This window comes from Haematobia irritans, chromosome 5 (assembly GCF_050003625.1).
Source record: "Haematobia irritans isolate KBUSLIRL chromosome 5, ASM5000362v1, whole genome shotgun sequence".
NCBI lineage: Eukaryota > Metazoa > Arthropoda > Insecta > Diptera > Muscidae > Haematobia > Haematobia irritans.
The window spans coordinates 121,191,798-121,216,691 of record NC_134401.1 but is presented as its reverse complement, the minus strand read 5'-3'; the positions used below and the strand labels follow the sequence as shown (position 1 = coordinate 121,216,691).

Genomic DNA, 24,894 nt, shown 5'->3' with positions numbered 1-24,894 from the left:
ACACTCAAAAAAAAGTGAACTCTCTATTTCACTAAAGCCAATTTAACTGTATTTTAGTTCTTGGAATTATTATGTTTGGAGAAAGTTTCCTTTACTCTAATAATTTTTTGTGTACGTTAGTTAAATTAACTAAAACAGAGGGAAAAAATATACTCGAATGAAGCATAAAGATTAACTAAATTCGTGTCTTCCACAAAATAGTTCAGAATTTCTTTAAATTGGTAAATTTTACTAAAAATGCGTCCATCATGAACTTCGTATGTCACTAAAGACATTCTTGCAATTTTGAACTCCAAGTTTTTCCTTGAAACTACAAAATTTTCTTTAACAAGTGAAAAAACTTAGTTGTCTAATAAACTTTCTTGAATTTGTCGAAAAATATTTCCTAATTTTTATGACATCGGCATGATGCCAACGTTTGTAATACTGTTTAGTTAAAATTTTCTATAAATATTAAAAATTTTCTAAAATTAACCGAAAGTTTTCTCCCTGGTGGGTTCACTGTTTTTTCAGTGTAGCCATTCAACCAGAAATGAGCCTCATCGCTGAACAAAATTTGTCGATAAAAAAGCGGATTTTCTGCCACTGATTTTGGTAATAAAATTCAATGATTTGCAAGCGTTGCTCGTTAGTAAGTCTATTCATGATGAAATGTCAAAGCATACTGAGCATCTTTCTCTTTGACACCATGTCTGAAATCCCACGTGATCTGTCAAATACTAATGCATGAAAATCCTAACCTAAAAAGAATCACCCTTTATATAACTATAGATCGATATGGACCAATTTTGGCATGGTTATTAGCGAACATATACTAGCGCAATGTACCAAATTTCACCACGTATCAAATTTCAACCGGATCGGATAAATTTTGCTCCTCCAAGAGCTCCGAAGGTCAAATCTGGGGATCGGTTTATATGGGGGCTACATATAATTATGGACCGATATGGACCAATTCTTGCATGATTGTTAGAGACCATATCCTAACACCACGTACCAAATTTCAACAGGATCGGGTGAATTTTGCTCCTCCAAGAGGCTTCGGAGATCAAATCTGGTGATCGGTTTTTGCGTGGTTGTTAGAGAGCCTATACTAACACAATGTACCAAATTTCAACCGGATAGGATGAAATTTGCTTCTCTTAGAGAATCCGCACACCAAATCGGGGGATCGGTTTATATGGGGGCTATATATAATTATAGACCGATATGAATCAATTTTGGCATGGTTGGTAGAGATCATATACTAACACCATGTACCAAATTTCAGCCGGGTCGGATGTAATTTGGTTCTCTTAGAGGATCCGCAATCCAAATCTGCGGATCGGTTTATATTGGGGCTATATATAATTATCGACCGATGTGGACCAATTTTTGTGTGGTTGTTAGAGACCATATGCCAACCACATGTACAAAATTTTAGCCGGATCGGATGAAATTTGCTTCTCTTTGAGGCTCCTCACGCCAAATTTGGGGGTCCGTTTATATGGGGGCTATACGTAAAAGTGGACCGATATGGCCCATTTGCAATACCATCCGACCTACATCAATAGCAACTACTTGCGCCAAATTTCAAGTCGATAGCTTATTGCGTTCGGAAGTTAGCGTGATTTCAACAGACGGACGGACATGCTTACATCGAATCAGAATTTCACCACGACCCAGAACATATTATGGGGTCTTAGAGCAATATTTCGATGTGTTACAAACGGAATGACAATGTTAATATACCCCTCATCCTATGGTGGAGGGTATAAAAATAAAAGCCCTTGATGAAATCATGAACGCGCGTAGAAGAAACCGTGAACATACCGTTTTTATTTTCCGTGAACGTTTCCGTTTCATTTTTTTACCGTCCATTCACGATCGAATCAGAAATTCACCACGACCCAGAATATATTATGGTGTCTCAGAGCAATATTTCAATGTGTTACAAACGGAATGACAATGTTAATATACCCCCCATCCTGGAGGTGGAGGGTATAAAAACAAAAGCCCTTGATGAACCCGTGATCATACCGTTTTGATTTTTCGTGAACGTTTCCGTTTCATTTTGTAACCGTACGTTCACGATTTTGGAACGTAATTTTTTGTATTAGTGTATCACATACATATGTAAATATTGGCCCACCGTGAGTGCCCAGTTTCACTGTAATTCATTAACGTTTTTAACTCATGTATTAAAGCTATACAATAATTATAATATATGTATTTAATGTTTATGTTTAATAAGTTTATTATTGCATTACATGGTTGTTATTGTATATATGAAGATATGTTGTGCTAAAATTTTTACACACAGCTGCTTTTTACAGTGGATACACTAATTTTTATTTTCAGTTTTGTGTAAATGTGTGAAGTAATAAAAAAAAAAACTTTTTTTTTCTTGTTTTTATATACGTATATATGAACAAAAATATATTTTTCTATACGATTTTGTGTTACAATATTTTCTTTTCCCCAGGGTCTCAACAATAGATGTTATGTTTCTTTGTGTTTTTTCCTTCTGTTTTGTAAATACATTCATGTTATGCTGTTTGCGTGTGGGTGTGGGTGTATGTGTGTGTGAGTTTAAGATATAGATGGCCTTGTATGAGTTAAAGTTAATGTGTTCCCTATAAGTGATTTAAAGTGACATCTATTGTTCTACAATTCTTCTATGCCTTATGCTAACGTTTTGTCTTCTGCTCGGGCGCACGCACACGCATACACACACACAACTACAACAACATCTGTGACCTGTGTTTTGACCTCCTTTGAACATAACCTGCTACCAATCATCATCCATCCATCATTTTCTTTGACAACCCCTTAGTTCCCGATGATTTGCATAGTTCCCGACGCGTATTACAAGATGGCGATGTGCAACGTACCCTGGATCGTTGCTTTAGTGTCATTCAGGAATCGAGTAAAGTATGGAGTGGCACCACCGCCTCAGCTGTTAATCACAAGAAACCTCTATCGGCCACAAGTTCCTTGCAATTGGCGGTCACAGCCTATTTGAGTCGTTTTCTAAAGCCTTCGGTATATGAGAAAATAAAGAGGAGACAAACACGCCTGGATCACTCCCTATTCGATGTCCTGTGGCCGGCCTTGAGAAAGACCTCGAAGGATAGACATTTGGAGGAGGATATAAATAGTGGCATTATAGCCCCAGACTTTGATGTCTATGTGGTATTTCAGGAATTCCTGGTGCCCCTGATAAAGGATATGCATTGTATGAGTGTTACGGCAGACTTTAAACCTCATCCCCGTATAGCCTATTTCCCCATGGAAAATGCCGAACGTCTTAATACGGCCTATTTTGTATTCGATGATGACTCCAATCTGGTGGTACGATGTATGGTGGAATGCTCTAGAAATTTGGATTCGTTTGAGTTACCCTTGAATCTGACCATAGGACAAATTGAGCAGGCCGAACGTCTAATGATGGCAAAGATTTTTACTCCCTCATTCATAGAGGCCATTGAAGAAGATGAGCCTGGAAGTTATTATACATTGACCGAAGTTTTGGAAGAAAATTCCGAGGTCTATGATATGCTCAATGAATATGGTTTGCTAATACCATTGTTGGATCAAAAGGATCCCATACAACAAGCCGAGTCGGCAGCCTTCAATGGTACCCTATGGCCTTATGGTCGTGGAGTATATGTGAGTGCCTCGAATACGGTGGCCTTATGGTTGAATTGTCAAGAACATTTACGCATCATATCGACCAGTAACTCTAAAGAGGCCGCCGACATTGGTATAGCCTACACGAGAGTGGGAAGGGCCATATCTTTCTTGGAGCAACAGTTACATTTTAAGGAAAGCTATCTACTTGGTTATCTACAATCGCGGCCCTCATTCTTGGGCACAGGTCTAAAGATGACCACCATTTTACGTTTGCCAAATCTCATGAAGGAAATGGATAATCTACGTCATCTATGCTCAGTGCGTGGTCTAGTTCTCACCACCAATGGCCACTCGAGACTTAGTGTTCGTCTAACCAATATGCAGTCAATGGGCTCTGTGGAACATGTACTCTTCCAGGACTATTGTACAGCCGTTACCAATATTCTATCGCTGGAGAAGGATATGTCTTTGACGAATTCCAAGCACATAGCCTCAATGTTGGTGAAAATATTTCGTCGTAAGAAAAATAGTTTAGTGGATCGACCCGGCATGCCTGCATAATTTGTGGTTATTCACACCATCTACCACCACCACCACCACCTTTTTTTCATCAATTTCCATAGCCACTTTCCAAATACTATCACCTTTGAAGCCAAATTGTATTGAAGATCCTCAAAGATTGTAAATAGAAAAAAAAAACTCCATCCCAACTCGCATACGTCTCGTAGGCAACTGTATTATACAAAGAGCAACCTTTAAATCTTCCCCCAAAAGTCCAACATTAAAACAGTACTGTTAGTTCCATAAATCCCCTTGCTTATGGTCCCGAACTTTTGTATAAAAATTTATAACATGGTTTAAAGCTATGGTTTCGAGCTCGTAAGTTTCATTTGATTTCATTAATTGATGTTATGTAGAAACTATTTTTTTTTTGAGTTTTGATTTTTCTTTTTTTGTCTTGTCTGAATTTTTAATTTTTATTTGCTGCCAAGTAGTTTCTTTTTCTTCCATTTTTTCAAAATTATGTCATATATTATCTTTGTTTTAGCTGACGTGGTCAATATTATTGGGCACACAGTTGATATCAGACTGCTACTTCCACATCGATTTTTCTCTATATAGTTTTAATTATTATTATTCAGATATTTTGATATAAAAAGGAGAGAGATAAAGAGAGAAAGCAATGCCAATTACTTGCAACAGGGTATTATCATTCAGGAGTCACCCAGCTCTGGAAAAAATTGGGAGGAAGACTGATTGACCAATTTGTAGTGCATGTCAGGGATGATAAATGATGTCGACGAAAAAGTATTAGAAAGGTACTTTTCGTACTTTCGATGTACTTTTCGAATCCAAAAGGTGCTAAAATTGCATAATATCAAATTTAAAGAATATTGTAAAAGTATATGTATATTTAAATCTAGACCGATTTGGACAATTTTCTTTTTACTTTTCTAAAAATAATCTTATTTTGAGAAATTTTATTTCTATAGAAAATTTTGTCAAAATTTTATTTTTGCGAAAATTTTGTCAAAAATTTATTATTTTATAGAAAAGTTTGTCAAAATTTCATTTATATAGGAAATTTTGTCAAAATTTTCTTTCTATAGAAAATTTTGTCAAAATTTCATATATATAGGAAATTTTGTCAAAATTTTCTTTCCATAGAAAATTTTGTAAAAATTTTATTTCCATAGAAAATTTTGTCAAAATTTTATTTCTATAGAAAATTTTGTCAAAATTTTATTTTATAGAAAATTTTATTTAAAATTTTATTTCTATAGTCAATTTTGTCAATATTTTATTTCAATAGAAAACTTTGTCAACAGTTTTACTTCCATAGAAAATTATGTCAAAATTTTATTTCCATAGAAAACTTTTCCAATGTTTATTCTATAGGAAATTTTGTCAAAACCAAAAAAAAAAAAATTATAGGAAAAATTTTATTTTTTTTAGAAAACTTTGTCAACAATTTATTTCTATAGAAAATTTTGTCAAAATTTTATTTCCATAGAAAATTTTGTCCACATTATATTTCTATAGAAAATTTTGTCAAAATTTTATTTTTGCGAAAATTTTATTTTTGCGAAAATTTTGTAAACATTTTACTTTTATAGAAAATTTTGTAAAAATTTTATTTTCATAGAAAATTTTGTCAAAATTTTATTTTCATAGAAAATTTTGTCAAAATTTTCTTTCCATAGAAAATTTTGTAAAAATTTTATTTCCATAGCAAATTTTGTCAAAATTTTATTTTATAGAAAATTTTATTTAAAATTTTATTTCTATAGTCAATTTTGTCAATATTTTATTTCAATAGAAAACTTTGTCAACAATTTTACTTCCATAGAAAATTATGTCAAAATTTCATTTCCATAGAAAACTTTTCCAATGTTTATTCTATAGGAAATTTTGTCAAAAAAAAAAAAATATAGGAAAAATTTTATTTTTTTTAGAAAACTTTGTCAACAAGTTATTTCTATAGAAAATTTTGTCAAAATTTTATTTCTATAGATAATTTTTCAAAATTTTATTTTTATAGAAAATTTTGTCCACATTATATTTCTATAGAAAATTTTGTCAAAATTTTATTTTTGCGAAAATTTTATTTCTATAGAAAATTTTGTTAAAATTTTATTTCTATAGAAACTTTTGTCAAAATTTTATTTCTATGGAAAATTTTATTTCTATAGTAAATTTTGTCCACAAGTTATTTCTATAGAAAATTTTGTCAAAATTTTATTTTGAAAATTTTGTCAACATTTTATTTCCATAGAAAACTTTTCCAATTTTTATTCTATAGAAAATTTTGTAAACATTTTATTTCAATACAAAACTTTCATATTTTTATTCTCTAGGAAATTTTGTCAAATTTTTTTTAATAGGAAAAATTTTATTTTTATAGAAAACTTAGTCAACAATTTATTTCTATAGAAAATTTTGTCAAAATTTTATTCCTATAGAAAATTTGTTCAAAATTGCATTTCTGTTGTAAATTTTGTCAAAATTTTATTTTATAGAAAATCTGGTCAAAACTTTTGTGATATAGACAATTTTTTTATTGTATTTCCATTATTATATTTCCATAGAAAATTTTGTCAACAATGTATTTCTATAGAAAATTTTGATAAAATTTTATTTCTATAGAAAATTTTGATAAAATTTTATTTCCATAGAAAATTTTGTCAACAATTTTATTTCCATAGAAAATTTTATCAAAATTTTATTTAAAATTTTATTTCTATAGGCAATTTTGTCAATATTTTATTTCCATAGAAAACTTTGTCAACAATTTTACTTCCATAGAAAATTTTGTCAAAATTTTATTTCCATAGAAAACTTTTCCAATGTTTATTCTATAGGAAATTTTGTCAAAAAAAAAATTTTTGGGAAAAATTTTATTTTTTTAGAAAACTTTGTCAACAATTTATTTCTATAGAAAATTTTGTCAAAATTTTATTTCTATAGATAATTTTTCTAAATTTTATTTCTATAGAAAATTTTGTCCACATTTCATTTCTATAAAAAATTTTGTCAAAATTTTATTTTTGCGAAAATTTTGTAAACATTTTACTTTTATAGAAAATTTTGTAAAAATTTTATTTCTATAGAAAATTTTGTCAAAATTTTATTTCTGTAGAAAATTTGGCAAAATTTTATTTTCATAGAAAATTTTGTCAAAATTTTATTTCTTTAGTAAATTTTTTCAAATTTTTATTTCTACAGAAAATTTTGTTACAATTTTATTTCTATAGAAACTTTTGTCAAAATTTTAGTTCTATGGAAAATTTTATTTCTATAGTAGATTTTGTCAACAAGTTATTTCTATAGAAAATTTTGTCAAAATTTTATTTTGAAAACATTTTATTTCCATAGAAAACTTTTTCACTTTTTATTCTATAGAAAATTTTGTAAACATTCTATTTCAATAGAAAACTTTCCAATTTTTATTCTCTAGGAAATTTTGTCAAAATTTTTTTTAATAGGAACAATTTTATTTTTATATAAAACTTAGTCAACAATTTATTTCTATAGAAAAATTTGTCAAAATTTTATTCCTATAGAAAATTTGTTCAAAATTGCATTTCTGCAGTAAATTTTGTCAAAATTTTATTTTATAGAAAATCTGGTCAAAACTTTCCATTATTATATTTCCATAGAAAATTTTGTCAACAATTTATTTCTATAGAAAATTTTTACAAAATTTTATTTCCATAGAAAAATTTGTCAACAATTTTATTTCCTAGACAATTTTGTCAAAATTTTATTTCCATAGAAAACCTTTCCAATTTTTATTCTATAGGAAATTCTGTAAATTTTTTTTTATAGGAAAAAATTTATTTTTATAGAAAACTTTGTCAACAATTTATTTCTATAGAAAGTTTCGTCAACAATTTATTTCTATAGAAAATTTTGTCAAAATTTTATTTCTATAGAAAATTTTGTCCACATTTTATTTCTATAGAAAATTTTGTCAAAATTTTATTTTTGCGAAAATTTTGTAAACACTTTATTTTTATAGAAAATTTTGTCAAAATTTTATTTCTATAGAAAATTTTGTTAAAATTTTATTTCTATAGAAAATCTTGTCAAAATTTTTTTCTATAGACAATTTTGTCAACATTTTATTTCTATAGAAAATTTTGTCAAAATTTTATTTTTGCGAAAATTTTGTAAACACTTTATTTTTATAGAAAATTTTGTCAAAATTTTATTTCTATAGAAAATTTTGTCAAAATTTTATTACTAAAGAAAATTTTGTCAAAATTTTATTTCTATAGACAATTTCTATAGAAAATTTTGTCAGAATTTTATTTCTATACAAAATTTTGTCAAAATGTTATCTCTATAGAAAATTTTGTCAACATTTTATTTCTATAGAAAAAATTTTATTTCTATAGAAAATTTTGTCAAAAATTTTTTGTGTTGAAAATTTTGACAAAATTTTATTTCGTTATTGTTGTTTTTGATCTCAGCTTAAAACCATGTATTGACTAAACTACAAATGTAGCTTAACCAACAGAGGAAAAGTATGCTTGTCAAATTTATTTGGGCAAAGCCCTATAGACTGCAAGATGTTTGGATGTACAGCTGTTTCGGAATTACCACATTCCTCATCAGCATCCTGTACTTGCAGCAAAACTATCAACTATCAGAACAAATTTTATTTATAGAAATTCTTATCTTTGCAAAATCTACCAAAATCAAGAAAATTTGTAGACTTGTGTTGATATCTGAGAAGCGTTCACATTTAGGGCAGAATAACTCTATATAGAGCAATTGTGATGAAAAAGTACCAAATGGCTCGCGGTCGTGCCACGGTGCTTTTGGCAGTCGAAATGTATCACAAAAACAAATATATATATATATATATATATATATATATATATATATATATATATATATATATATATATATATATATATATATATATATATATATATATATATATATATATATATATATATATATATATATATATATATATATATATATATATATATAATCCAGTTTGGCAAAAATTTTCTACAGAAATAAAATTTTGACAAAATTGTTTATAGAAATAAAATCTTGATAAAATTTTGTATAATAATTTTCTATAGAAATAAAATTTTGACCAAATTTTCTATAGAAATAAAATCTTGACAAAATTTTGTATAGTAATAAAATTTTGACAAAATTTTCTATAGAAATAAAATTTTGACAAAATTTTCTATAGAAATAAAATTTTGACAAAACTCTCTATAGCAACAAAATTTTGACAAAATTTTCTATAGAAGTAAAATCGTGACAAAATTTTCTATAGAAATAAGATTTTGACACAATTTTCTATAGAAATATAATTTTGACACAATTTTCTATAGAAATATAATTTTGACAAAATTTTCTATAGAAATAAAATTTTGGTAGACTATTTTTTGGGGATCGGCTATATATAACTATAGACCGATATGGACCAATGGACGATATGGGACATATACTAGCGCAATGTACCAAATTTCACCACGTATCAAATTTCAACCGGATCGGATGAATTTTGCTCCTCCAAGAGCTCCGAAGGTTAAATCTGGGGATCGGTTTATAGGGGGCTACATATAATTATGGACCGATATGTACCAATTCCAGCATGGTTGTTAGAGACCATATACTAACACTACGTTACAAATTTCAACCGAATCGGGTGAATTTTGCTCTTCCAAGGGGCTCCGCAAGCCAAATCGGGGAATCGGTTTAAATGGGGGCTATATATAATTATGAACCGATATAGACCAATTTTTGCGTAGTTGTTAGAGAACATATACTAACACCATGTACCAAATTAGCTGGATCGGATGAAATTTGCTTCTCTTAGAGGCTCTGTAATTAAAATCTGGGGATCGGTTTATATGGAGGCTATATATAATTATGGACCGATATGGACCAATTTTTGCATGATTGTTAGTGAACATATACTGACACCACGTACCAAATTTCAGCCGGATCGCCACGTACAAAATTTCGGAGGATCGGTTTATATGGGGGCTATATATAATTATGAACCGATGTGGACCAATTCTTGCATGGTTGTTAGAGACCATGTACCAAATTTCAGCCAGATCGGATGAAATTTGCTTCTCTTAGAGGATCCGCAAGCCAAATTTTGGGGTCCGGTTATAAGGGGGCTATACGTAGAAGTAGAGCGATATGGCCCATTTGCAATACCTTCCGACCTACATCAATAACAACTACTTGTGCCAAATCTCAAGTCGATAGCTTATTTCGTTTGGAAGTTAGCGTGATTTCAACAGGCGGACGGACGGACATGCTAAAATCGACTCAGAATTTCACCACGACCCAGAATATATATACTTTATGGGGGTCTTAGAGCAATATTTCGATGTGTTACAAACGGAATGACAAAGTTAATATACCCCCATCCTATGGTGGAGGGTATACAAAAAATCTAAACTTTTCTATATCTACGTAAAGATTTGTATACCCACCACCATAAAATGGTGACGGGGGTATAATAAGTTTGTCATTCTGTTTATAACACATCGAAATATCGATTTTCGACTATATAAAGTATATATATTCTTGATCAGGGAGAAATTCTAAGACGATATAACGATGTCCGTCTGTCTGCCTGTCTGTCTGGCTGCCTGTCAGTCTGTTGTAATCACGCTACAGTCTTCAATAATGAAGCAATCGTGCTGAAATTTTGCACAAACTCGTCTTTTGTCTGCAGGCAGGTCAAGTTCGAAGATGGGCTATATCGGTCCAGGTTTTGATATAGTCCCCATATAAACCGACCTCCCGATTTGGGGTCTTGGGCTTATAGAAATCGTAGTTTTTATCCAATTTGCCTGAAATTGAAAATCTAGGGGTACTTGAGGACCATCAAAAGCTGTGCCGAAAATGGTTCGTATCGTTTCATGTTTTGGTATAGCCCCTATATAACATAGACCGATCTCCCGATTTTACATCTTGGGTTTATAGAATCCGTAGTTTATATACAATTTGCCTGAAATTGGAGATTTATAGGTATTTTAGGACCATAAAGAGGTGTGCCACAAATGGTGAGTATGGGTCCATGTTGTGGTATAGCCCCCATATAGACCGATATCCCAATTTTACTTCTTGGGCTTCTAGAATCCGAAGTTTTTATCCAATTTGCCTGAAATTGGAAATCTAGAGGTATTTTCGGGCCATAAAGAGGTGTGCCGAAAACGGTGAGTATCGCTCCATATTTTAGTATAGCCCCCATAAGAACGATCTCCCGATTTAACTCCTTGGGTTTCTAGAAACCGTAGTTTTTAGCCGATTTGCCTGAAATTGTAAATATTCTGGTATTTTAGGCTCACAAAAACCTGTATCGGATTAAGTTTTTATCGGTTAATTTGGTAATGCCTCCATATAGACCGACTTAACTTCTTGAGGGTATAGAAACACGCACTGATCATGAAAATTGCTTGAAGCTCAATGTAAAATTTCCAGATTTTACTTCTCGGGTGAAAATCTACTGACTTAAGATTTCAAATCAAGGTGTTATTTTATAATTTTCTTGCACACTTACAAGAGATGTTAATGATTCCTCTAAAACTCAAACAAAAATGGTTCTTATAAATCCAGAATCTGATCCTATGAGGACTAAAGGTGAAATCTTTAAATTTATCTTCGGGAAGTGTCCTCAAGTCCTCAAGCCCTCCTGAAATTTCAAAGGAAACCCTAATATTTGGTTCATGGTGGTGGGTATTTAAGATTCGGTCCGGCCGAACTTACTGCTGTATATACTTGTTTTAGAATAATAATAGCCAATATATTAACGCAAATTCTAAGTCTACCGAGATATGGATCGGTACACTTTTCAAATATTTCTTTGGAAATTTCTACTATTTTGTTGGTCCTTGCTGTAGTTTCAGGTACAGTAAAATTCAGAAAATTTTAATTTATTGGTAAAATTACATAAAACAACGGATTTTAATATATCACCTCAAAATAACTACTTGTGAAGTGAAAATTAGGTCCATAACCGGAAGAGCATTTTTGGATGTACTTTAAGAGTAATGACTCAGGAAGAACTTCTAAATTTTTTGATTGGGATAAAATGCTGCCTTTTTATGGTTGTCAGCAAACATGTAATTCCTCTTAAACTCTAACTCTTTATCAGATTTTTAAGTCCAATTTAGAACTTCAAACTTTTGTCTGTAACAGTTTTCCACTTCATATCCAAGACGGACGATATATGAGCTTCGGCCTGACCGAACTCAACGCTGATTTTAGGGGGATTTTACACCAAACATCTAAGAGTTTTAATCTCGGATATTTTAGAAACGATTTGTTCCACAATAAAAATATATTTTGTTATACAAGTAAATACGAATATGCAGTATAGATGGTGTAGGGTTAGGGTGAGACCGAGTGGCCCGCACTTACTTTTTCATTTATTTTCCACTGAATTTTGTAGTACATCCAAAAGTCCACACAATTATAGTTTAAGCAAAACATCAGAAGCTTTTTAATGCTTTATTATCTAGAGATTACTAACATAGTGGTAGTAAAAATAAATATTCGAAAAGTCTTCTCATAACTCTCAATAATGCAATGCAATTTTTCTATTTTTAGGTGAAGTTGAAAATCATAGTTTTCAAGAAAATCCCATATTTAAAACAGAACAAGGCAAATACTTAGCAGATAGTAAGTTGATAAACATGTATTCTCCTAAACCGGACAATAATCGAGTCTAATTTTTCTTTGTCATTCGATAGATCTTGCTGATCCTCTGATTAAAGCTTTAACACAAGTCGCACAGAAACGTCCAAATGATCCCCTTCAATATTTGACCAATTATTTGCAAAATTTTGTAGCAACACGCAATACAAATGGCCGAACAATAGTCCAAGCAGCTGTCCATTCGGGAAGTAGTCATACCAATTCAACGGCCCCGGTCAATTCAATTCAATCCCCTGCGACACGTCAAACTATTCCAACATCCCGCATGAATGGTCATGTGAAGTATGACAATACAGATGATATTGAATCGGATGCCATGACTCAACAGCTTGACGATGAATATTCTGATGAATCGGATGCCATGCTCTCCAAGAGATTGGAAGAAAGGGATGAGCATGGTCAAAGTATGCTACACTTTGCCTGTGCCAGATCTCATCGTCGTGGTGGTATTATGCAATTGATTGAAGAATCCAATACGGATATAACCTATCGTGATGAATTGTATCGAACAGCGAGGGATGTAGCTCTGCAGGCCAGTCAAGTGATTAATGCCAAAGATATTGATCGCTATTTAATGTCCCTGGCGGTGGTGGGTAAGTATGAGAGGAATTTTTTTATATGGGACTTTATAGTAGGGATAGAAAAATCAAAATTCGACTATTCGACTTTTATGCAAAAACAGAAAAAAATCGATGTCTACTTTTTGAAATATTCAAATTCGACTTATCGGCTTTAGATATTTTTCAAAATCGACTCATCGACTTTTGAATTGGCCAAAACTTAAATGAAAAGGTCGAAATCGACATTCGAAATTCAGGCTGGTTTTTATGTACAAATTGTTAAAAAAAAAATTAGAAAAGTAGATTTTTCTAATTTTACGAAAAGTCAACGTTTTCCATATTTTCAAAAAGTCGAAGGGACGATTTTTTGATTCTGATTACAATCCCTACTGTAGAGTTATATCTTATTTTTTCTCATTCGTTGTATTTGCAGGAGATGTCAAGCCTTTTGAATATTTTGCAATTTCCGGTTATGATCATATTATTGATGTTATGGGTGATACCGAGAAATCCATTATCGATGTTGCTGAAGCGAAAGGTCATTCCGAATTGGCAGCCTATTTGAGAGGCATACGACCCATGGAGGTAAGTAAAAGTGTCGAGAGGTTAACATACTTCCAAAATATAATTCTCGACAAATGTGTGGAAAGGGGATTAGAATAAGTATAGGGAATCATTCGATATGATAGTATGGTAGAAGATTCAAATTGAAAATGAGTACTGTAAAGGGTATCCAAAGAGGTGTGGAGTGGTCACAAAAGCTGTAAACGTCTTACTTAAGTAGAATGAGTAAAATTTGGGGGATAACTCGATTATCGTAATCCAAAGAATAATCTAATGTAAGGGGATTCTACAGAAAAAGAATTAACAGGACAAAGTTTACGAGAAATTAGGGGAGGATCGAATAACCTCTGAGAAGAGTTGGTCTGCACCAATGACTTCTCATTCCATTCTTGGATACACGAGAACACAAAAAGACCACTGGGCAATTATTTTGATAATTATCTTATAACTAGTATTGACCCAAGGTACATCTCCAAAAACCCTTGAAATATCAGATCTTAGAAAATAGAATGTTATGAAATCAGCAAAACATCTGGGGGTCTCGTATATACATATATGATTGGTGCCTTAACATCAAACTAGAATCTGAAACGTTATGTTCCCAAATCGAAAGGGACAATTTTCACGCCGTGGACTGAATAAGTGAAGCGTCAATAGGACATGATTACATCTAAGAACCCCCAAGGCTCATGCTTCTTTTTTTGCAAAAATACCCAGAAATGGTTCTCAAAAAATAAGACGCAGACGCATACAAAAATTTTAATCTTATAAAAATGTTGTCAACATTGTAAAGGGTGATTTGTTAAGAGCTTGATAACTTTTTTTAAAAAAAAAAAACGCATAAAATTTGCAAAATCTCATCGGTTCTTTATTTGAAACGTTAGATTGGTCCATGACATTTACTTTTTGAAGATAATTTCATTTAAATGTTGACCGCGGCTGCGTCTTAGGTGGTCCATTCGGAAAGTCCAATTTTGGGCAACTTTTTCGAGCATTTCGGCCGGAATAGCCCGAATTTCTTCGGAAATGTTGTCTTCCAAAGCTGGAATAGTTGCTGGCTTATTTCCGTAGACTTTAGACTTGACGTAGCCCCACAAAAAATAGTCTAAAGGCGTCAAATCGCATGATCTTGGTGGCCAACTTACCGGTCCATTTCTTGAGATGAATTGTTCTCCGAAGTTTTCCCTCAAAATGGCCATAGAATCGCGAGCTGTGTGGCATGTAGCGCCATATTGTTGAAACCACATGTCAACCAAGTTCAGTTCTTCCATTTTTGGCAACAAAAAGTTTGTTAGCATCGAACGATAGCGATCGCCATTCACCGTAACGTTGCGTCCAACAGCATCTTTGAAAAAATACGGTCCAATGATTCCACCAGCGTACAAACCACACCAAACAGTGCATTTTTCGGGATGCATGGGCAGTTCTTGAACGGCTTCTGGTTGCTCTTCACTCCAAATGCGGCAATTTTGCTTATTTACGTAGCCATTCAACCAGAAATGAGCCTCATTGCTGAACAAAATTTGTCGATAAAAAAGCGGATTTTCTGCCAACTTTTCTAGGGCCCATTCACTGAAAATTCGACGTTGTGGCAGATCGTTCGGCTATTCATGATGAAATGTCAAAGCATACTGAGCATCTTTCTCTTTGACACCATGTCTGAAATCCCACGTGATCTGTCAAATACTAATGCATGAAAATCCTAACCTCAAAAGAATCACCCTTTACTTCTATAGAGAATTTTTTATTTCTATAGAAAATTTTGTCAAAATTTTCTCAAAATTCTATTTCTATAGAAAAATTTCTCAAAATCCTATTTCTGTACAAAATTTTGTCAAAATTCTATATCTATAGTTTATTGATATCAAAAATTTTGTCAAAATTTTATTTCTATAGAAGATTTGGTCAACATTTTATTTCTATAAAAAATTTGGTCAAAATTAAATTTCGATAGAAAATTTATTCAAATTTTTATTTCTAAAGAAAATTGCAACAAAATTTTATTTCTAAAAAAATTTGGTCAAAATTTTATTTCTATAGAAAATTTGGTCAAAATTATATATCGATAGAAAATTTGTTCAAAATTTTATTTATATAGAAAATTTGGTCAAAATTTTATTTTTATAGAAAATTTGGTCAAAGTTTTATTTCTATAGAAAATTTTGTCAAAAATTTATTTCTATACAATATTTTGTAAAAATTTTATTTCTATAAAAATTTTTGTCAAAACTTTATTTCTATAGAAATTTTTGTCAAAACTTTATTTCTGTAGAAAATTTTGTCAAAATTTTATTTTAATAGAAAATTTTATCAAGATTTTATTTCTATAGAAAATTTTGCCAAAATTTTATTTCTATAGAAAATTGTGCCTAAAATTTTATTTCTATAAAAAATTTGGTCAAACTTTTATTTTGATAGAAAATTTTTTTTCAAAATTTTATTTATATAGAAAATTTGATCAAAATTTTATTTCCATAGAATATTTTGTAAAAACTTTATTTCTATAGAAAATTTTGTCAAAGTTTTATTTCTATAGAAAATTTTGTAAAATTTTATTTCTATAGAAAACTTTGTCAAAAGTTTATTTCTATAGAAAATTGTGCCTAAAATTTTATATTAATAGTAAATTTGGTCAAAATTTTATTTCTATAAAAAATTTCTTCAAAATTATATTTTGATAGAAATCTATCGAAATTTAAATTGTTCAAAATTTTATTAATTTATCTATATTTTATTGATATCAAAAATTTTGTCAAAATTATATTTCGACAGAAAATTTGGTCAACATTTTATTTATATAGAACATTTGATAAATATTGTATTTCTATAGAAAATTTGGTCAAACTTTTATTTCTATAGAAACTTTTGTCAAAACTTTATTTCTATAGAAAATTTTCTCAAAATTCTGTTTCTATAGAAAATTTTCTCAAAAAATTTTTTCCAAATTCTATATCTATATTTTATTGATATCAAAAATTTTGTCAAAATTTATTTATATAGAAAATTTGATCAAAATTTTTTCTCTATAGAAAATTTGGTCAAAGTTATATTTTGATAGAAAATTTGTTCAAAATTTTATTTATATAGAAAATGTTATCTACATTTTATTTCTATAGAAAATTTGTTCGAAATTATATTTCAATAGAAAATTTGGTCAAAATTGTATTTCTATAGAAAATTTGGTCAAAGTTTTATTTTAATAGAAAATTTTGTCAAAATTTTATTTCTATAGAAAACTTTGTCAAAAGCTTATTTCTATAGAAGGTTTTGTCAAAATTTTATTTCTATAGAAAATTTTATCAACATTTTATATCTATAGAATATTTTGTCAAAATTTTATTTCTATAAAAAATTTTGTCAAAATTTTATTTCTATAGAAATTTTTGTCAAGACTTTATTTCTATAGAAAATTTTGTCAAAACTTTATTTCTATAGAAAATTTTGTCAAAATTTTATTTCTATAGAAAATTTTGTCAAAATTGTATTTCTATAGAAAATTTTGTCGAAATTTTACTTCTATAAAAAATTTTATCAAAATATTATTTCTATAGAAAATTTTGTCAAAATTTTATTTCTATAGAAAATTTTGTCAAAATTTTACTTCTATAAAAAATTTTATCAAAATATTATTTCTATAGAAAATTTTGTCAAAATTTTATTTCTATAGAAAATTTTGTAAACATGTTATGTCTATAGAAAATTTTGTCAAAATTTTATTTCTATAGAAAATTGTGTCTAAAATTTTATATGCATAGAAGATTTTGTCAACATTTTATTTCTATAGAAAATTTTGTCAAAATTTTATTTCTATAAAAAATTTTGTAAAATTTTTATTTCTATAGAAAATTTTGTCAAAATTTTATTTCTATAGAAAATTCTGTCTAAAATTTTATATGTATAGAAAATTTTGTCAAAATTTTATTTCTATAAAAAATTTTGTCAATTTTTTATTTCTATAGAAAATTTTGTCAAAATTTTAGTTCTATAGAAAATTTTCTCAATATTTTATTTCTATAGAAAATTTTCTCAAAATTTTATTTCTAGAAAATTGTGTCAGAGGTTTACTTCAATAGAAATTTGTGAATTACTTCTTATCTCAAAACAATATTTTGCAAAATCTACCAAACTACATGAATTCTACCAATCTACAAAACAATATAAAATCTACCTTTTTTGATAGAATCCTACCAACTGTGGCATCCGTGCCCCTAAGTCTGTGATCACATTTTGGTAATCAAAGTCTAAGTCGCAATTTTAGGCCAAGAGGTTTAGTTTCACAGAAAGCCCCCATATGTATGTTTTCCGTTTTGAGCAAATATGGTCAACATTCACACATTTTTAATCGCAACGCTAAGTCGAAAACTAGTAAACATTACTCAAATTTTCCCACACCTCTAATACATATCTATCGACCTATAAATTATAATTGCAATTTTGGAAATTGCATAAATTTTCCCACTTTTTATTAACATTGTGCTCCATCTTATGAATATAAATTTTAAAGTTAGAGATTTTGCAGAAGTCTAAAAATATTGTTCAAATTGGTTAAGACTTCAATATATTTTTCTTTGTATATGGCACCAAACATAGCGTAACTATTTGAGATTGTATCGAAAATGTAAATCTACAAAGTGAGGCAGGGTATAATATGGTCGGCCCCGCTCGACTTTAGACTTTCCTTACTTGTTTCTGCTTGTTATCTTGTGAATGCCCCCACTATGTGCCAGTGCCCATGCTAAACAAGATATATTAAGTATGGAAATGTGAAATGCTGATTTGGCTGAATTCACTTTGAATTATTTGAATCCAACGCTAAAATACACTTACAAATGGAAAAGCATAATAATATTAAAAATAGTTTTTTATGGTGGATTGCTGACCTAGGTTAATTGCGAACGATTAGACCAAAAATGAATGAAAAGGCAATGAAATAAAAATTCATATAATATAAATTGAAATACTTTGACATCCACTATTGCATTTGTAGTGGGCCCTTTGTCTTAAAAGTGAACCAAGAACGTTTTAGTAAAGGGTAGCTGTTATATAATGCAAAAAAGTAAAACACTATATTGTCTACATTTTTATACCCTCCACCGTAGGATGGGGGTATATTAACTTTGCCATTCCGTTTGTAACACATCGAAATATTGCTCTAAGACCCCATAAAGTATATATATATATATATATATATATATATATATATATATATATATATATATATATATATATATATATATATATATATATATATATATATATATATATATATATATATATATATATATATATATATATATATATATATTCTGGGTCGTGGTGAAATTCTGAGTCGATCTAAGCATGTCCGTCCGTCCGTCCGTCTGTTGAAATCACGCTAACTTCCGAACGAAACAAGCTATCGACTTGAAACTTGGCACAAGTAGTTATTATTGATGTAGGTCGGATGGTATTGCAAATGGGCCATATCGGTCCACCTTTACGTATAGCCCCCATATAAACGGACCCTCAGATTTGGCTTGCGAAGCCCCTAACAGAAGCATATTTCATCCGATCCGGCTGAAATTTGGTACGTGGTGAATGGTCTCTAACAACTACGCAAAAATTGGTCCACATCGGTCCGTAATTATATATAGCCCCCATATAAATCGATCCCCAGATTTGGCTGGCGGAGCCCCTAAAAGAAGCATATTTCATCCGATCCGGTTGAAATTTGGAACATGGTGTTAGTATATGATCTCTAACAACCGTGCCAGAATTGGTCCATATCGGTCCATAATTTTATATAGCCCCCATATAAACCGTTCTCCAGATTTAACCTTCCGAGCCTCTTGGAAGAGCAAAATTCATCCGATCCGGTTCAAATTTGGAACGTGGTGTTAGTGTATGGCCGATATTGGTCCATATCGGTCTATAGTTATATATAGCCGATCTCCAATCACACAAAAATTGGTCCATATCGGTTCATAATCATGGTTGCCACTCGAGCCAAAAATGATCTACCAAAATTTTATTTCTATAGAAAATTTTGTCAAGATTTTATTTCTGTAGAAAATATGTCAAAATTTTATTTCTATAGAAAATTTTGTTAAAATTTTATTTCTATAGAAAATTTTGTTAAAATTTTATTTCTATAGAAAATTTTTTTAAAACTTTTTTTTTTTTTTATAAAAAACTTTGTCAAAATTTTATTTCTATAGAAAATTTTATGAAAATTTTATTTCTATAGAAAATTTTGTTAAAATTTTATTTCTATAGAAAATTTTGTCAAACTGAATTATATACATATTTAATCGATCTTTTTTGATTTAATATATACCACATATGGACTTACATACAATTTAGAAGACGGTGTTAGGAGGTTTTAAGATACGTTACCAACGGCAAGCGCTACCGCAACTTAAGTAATTCGATTGTGGATGGCAGTGTTTAGAAGGAGTTTCTACGCAATCCATGGTGGAGGGTACATAAGTTTCGGCCTGGCCGAACATACAGCCGTATATACTTGTTTTAAAATTTACTGTTCAAAAGCAAGAATAGCCCTCACAAGATGCAATAAAAAGTGACTCTGTGGTATTTTGGTACGTTCCCGACAAAGCGCCGTCTTGAGATAATCGACACTTTGGTATTTGTTCGTGCCAACATTGGCGGCTTGAAAATGGGCCCCAGGAAAATGAGCTCCAAAGCCCAAATGTAACATTGCCCCAAATGTGGAGCGACGTTTTATAATGTTTATGAGCCCCAACAATATGTAACTCAAGTTTGAAAATCGACCCCAAAAATTAAATTAGGGCTCTTTTTCACTTTTGATTTAAAAGAAATTCTGATGCTGATGTATATGTATATGTTATTCGGAACAACAAAAAGTCATCAGAATGCGAAAATGGGCCCTACTTTATAACGAAGCATAATCCCAAATATGAAATTGGGGTTTATTTTCATTTGAAATATTGAGTTTTATGATCATAATGCAAACGGATCTCAAAAATAAAATGAACTTATTCCGCAAAAATCATAAAAATTTGGTATGTTTGTTTCCCATATATTTTTTGCGGTCCTACTTCATTTAGGTTTTGGGGCTAATTTTCATTGGGCCCATATTCATAGCGCCACCATCATTACTTTCCAAATTGCTGCCATTGTGTGGTAAAAATGAGCCAATCTTAAAATTAAAGCACTTCCCTTTTGTGCGACTTTAGTCGCATGTGTGCGACTAATCCACACATTTTACATATTTTAAAAAAGTCGCACAAAAAGTCGCATGACGTCAAAAAGGTTGCAAAATGCGACTAAAGTCGCACAACGGTAACACTGTCTATGGCGTGCGGCTAAAATGTGTGTCTGCCCAGGGATTCATATTAATCGACCGCACGGTCGATTAATATGAAGGGGGAGCGAACACTTAAAAATAAAATCGTAAAAATTCTTACTTGAGACTTTTTTATACCCGCCACCATAGAATGGTGACAGGGGTATAACAAGATTGTCATTCCGTTTGTAACAGGTTGGCTAATAAGTCTCCGGTCTAACAAAGAAAAACACATTTTTTTGTCAAAATTCGTTTTTATTATTCAACATAGTTCCCTTCAAGAGCGATGCAACGATTATAACGACCTTCCAGTTTTTTGATACCATTTTGGTAGTACTTCTTAGATTTTGCCTCAAAATAGGCCTCAGTTTCGGCGATCACCTCTTCATTGCAGCCAATTTTTTTCCTGCGAGCATCCTTTTGAGGTCTGAGAACAAGAAAAAGTCGTTGGGGGCCAGATCTGGAGAATACGGTGGGTGGGGAAGCAATTCGAAACCCAATTCATGAATTTTTGCCATCGTTCTCAATGACTTGTGGCACGGTGCGTTGTCTTGGTGGAACAACACTTTTTTCTTCTTCATATGGGGCCGCTTTGCCGCGATTGCGACCTTCAAACGCTCCAATAACGCCATATAATAGTCACTGTTGATGGGTTTTCCCTTCTCAAGATAATCGATAAAAATTATTCCATGCGCATCCCAAAAAAACAGAGGCCATTACTTTGCCAGCGGACTTTTGAGTCTTTCCACGCTTCGGAGACGATTCACCGGTCGCTGTCCACTAAGCCGACTGTCGATTGGACTCAGTAGTGTAGTGATGGAGCCATGTTTCATCCATTGTCACATATCGACGGAAAAACTCGGGTGTATTACGAGTTAACAGTTGCAAACACAGCTCAGAATCATCAGCACGTTGTTGTCTTTGGTCAAATGTGAGCTCGCGCGGCACCCATTTTGCACAGAGCTTCCGCATATCCAAATATTGATGAATGATATGACCAACACGTTCCTTTGATATATTTAAGGCCTCTGCTATCTCGATCAACTTCATTTTACGGTCATTCAAAATAATTTTGTGGATTTTTTTGATGTTTCGTCGGTAACCACTTCTTTCGGGCGTCCCCTGCGTTCACCGTCCTCGGTGCTCATTTCACCACGCTTGTATTTTGCATATCCATTATTGTTGATTTCCCTGGGGCAAAGTCCGGAAACCCATTATCAAGCCAAGTTTTTGCTTCCACCGTATTTTTTCCCTTCAGAAAACAGTATTTTACTGAACACGAAATTCCTTTTTTCCATTTTTTTTTTCACAATAACAAAAGTTGCTTCACAAAAGGCGCTCTATCTCACAAACTAATTGACTTACAGACGTAAAATTTTGACATGAATCATTTGAAGGTTGGTACTATATAAAAATAATATGCATTTAATACTAGAAACGCCATCTATGTATCAGACCGGGGACTTATCAGCCAACCTGTTAGGTTAGGTTATGTGGCAGCCCGATGTATCAGGCTCACTTAGACTATTCAGTCCATTGTGATACCACAGTGGTGAACTTCTCTCTTATCACTGAGTGCTGCCCGATTCCATGTTAAGCTCAATGACAAGGGACTTCCTTTTTATAGCCGAGTCCGAACGGCGTTCCACATTCCAGTGAAACCACTTAGAGAAGCTTTGAAACCCTCAGAAATGTCACCAGCATTACTGAGGTGGGATAATCCACCGCTGAAAAACTTTTTGGTGTTCGGTCGTAGCAGGAATCGAACCCACGACCTTGTGTATGCAAGGCGGGCATGCTAACCATTGCACCACGGTGGCTCCCAACCCAGCCAACCTGTTAAAATCTTTAAATTTATCTTTGGGAAGTGGGAGAATATCTGCCATCAAACCCCTCTGAAATTTCAAAGGAAACTATAATATTTGATTCATGGTGGTGGGTATTTAAGATTCAGCCCGGCCGAACTTACTGCTGTATACACTTGTTTTAATTTACTAGTTAATTGTATCAATTAAATTTTTATTTGAACAGGTTATCATACTCAATTAAGTGTTTTATTAAAAATATATATTATGGTTTTTATTGGAGCATACATAATTTTGTTAAATGTAATTTATAAGGTGATTTAATTTGTCTATGAAATATTTTAGGAAATGCGAGAAGAACTCCATAACATACTCAATTAAGTGTTTTATTACAAATATATATTATGGTTTTATTGGAGCATACATAATTTTGTTAAATTTAATTTATAAGGTAATTTAATTTTTCTATGAAATATTTTAGGAAATGCGAGAAGAACTCCACCAAATGATAAGAGATCACAAAGACGAAAGGGTTAAGGAAATTGTTGCTGGTGAAGAAGGCAAATGGCTTGTTATGGCTAAAAACTATTATGGTAAGACAAGAAAAATAAAATAAAATAAAATAAAAAAAAATATAATAATAAATACTATGTTCTCTTTAAGGACGCACTGCACTTCATATAGCAATATTGAAAGAAAATGAGGATTTGGTGGAACATTTTGTTAAAATGTGTCCAGAAGCATTAAAAATAGGAGATAATGTAAGGACCTAGCAAAAAAACAATATTTATATGGTAACAAAAATCTAAACTACTGCCTATTTTGTATATTCATTACAGTTGGAACGTTCTCCTCTGCACTATGCCATGGGTACTAGTATCGTTGAGGCCTTGAGTCGTATCCTTATTCAAAATGGAGCCAAGCGAACGAATAAAGATTTGAAAGGCCGCCAACCGAGTTATTATTTCATGAATAAAGCAGATATTCTACGATTACAAGAGGAAGAAGATGAAAGTCGTTAAAACGAAAAACACTTAGCTCAAATCCTCAGTATTCCTCCTACACTCATAAACCACCTGAAATTCATTATGAAAATCACCCTCCTATTGTTCTCTCCGCCTGAAAGCATACAACTTGCTCTAATCAAAAATTGTTGCCTATTTTTAGTAAAAAAACAAAAAAACAAAAATCGAGTGGAAATGACGAGTATTATTTTTAAAAAAAGATTATTTAACCGAAACCCAATGTAGTGTGTCAAATGTTTAATATTAAGAATAGCAAAAAGTGAAATGAAAAAGAAAATGCACTTATTTATGTCATGGTTTCTATAAGAATTAAATTTCTAAATTAAGTGCCTATTCAAAATTTTAAAATGGGGTCTATCTACATAATGCGGCCTCTCTAGATATTAAGCGTCTTAAAATACAACTACAACATCGCCTATGATTTAGTGGTATTCATCAACCACATACACGTACACATATGAAATTCAAAACGAATTTACTTATTTACTAAAGTTTGGAATACTAGTTTTTAAAAATTTATATGTAAAAAAACAAATACCCCTTAAGATGTTTTGTTTTAAAATCTATAATAAATAAATAAAAGAAAGATATTGTGAAAATTTTACTATATGTCAATACTATTACAACTATGAAAGTGATATACGGAGATTTTAAGTTTAAATAAAAGTTAGGCTACTCCGGAGGCTATGGTAAGGAAATCGGGCCAAGATAAACTCTGTATGATAGGGCGATAAATCGTTATTGTTGTACTGGTAGCGTTGCCGAAAATGAGCCCTAATTTTATTTTAGGACAAATTTCCATGATA

General features: G+C 31.2%; 1 protein-coding gene across 11 annotated transcripts in view; it reads left to right on the top strand.

Moving 5' to 3' along the window:
• Positions 1 to 24,678, top strand: part of LOC142238071 (uncharacterized) — a 126,664-nt gene extending 101,986 nt beyond the window's left edge. For 8 of the 11 annotated variants that reach the window (XR_012722633.1, XR_012722639.1, XR_012722638.1 and 5 more), the window contains 3 exons: positions 2,816 to 4,494; positions 12,721 to 12,792; positions 12,864 to 12,927. Coding sequence is in view for 3 of the 11 variants with exons in the window: in XM_075309599.1 (XP_075165714.1) it covers positions 2,816 to 4,129; positions 12,727 to 12,792; positions 12,864 to 13,421; positions 13,822 to 13,973; positions 23,545 to 23,656; positions 23,727 to 23,824; positions 23,903 to 24,085 (2,483 nt within the window). In the remaining 8 variants the exon portion in view is untranslated. Of the gene's footprint in view, positions 1 to 2,815; positions 4,495 to 12,720; positions 12,793 to 12,863; positions 13,422 to 13,821; positions 13,974 to 23,544; positions 23,657 to 23,726; positions 23,825 to 23,902 lie in introns of those variants that run through there. The other 3 variants (XM_075309597.1, XM_075309598.1, XM_075309599.1) reach the window with 2 other exon arrangements.
• Positions 24,679 to 24,894: the final 216 nt, after the last annotated feature.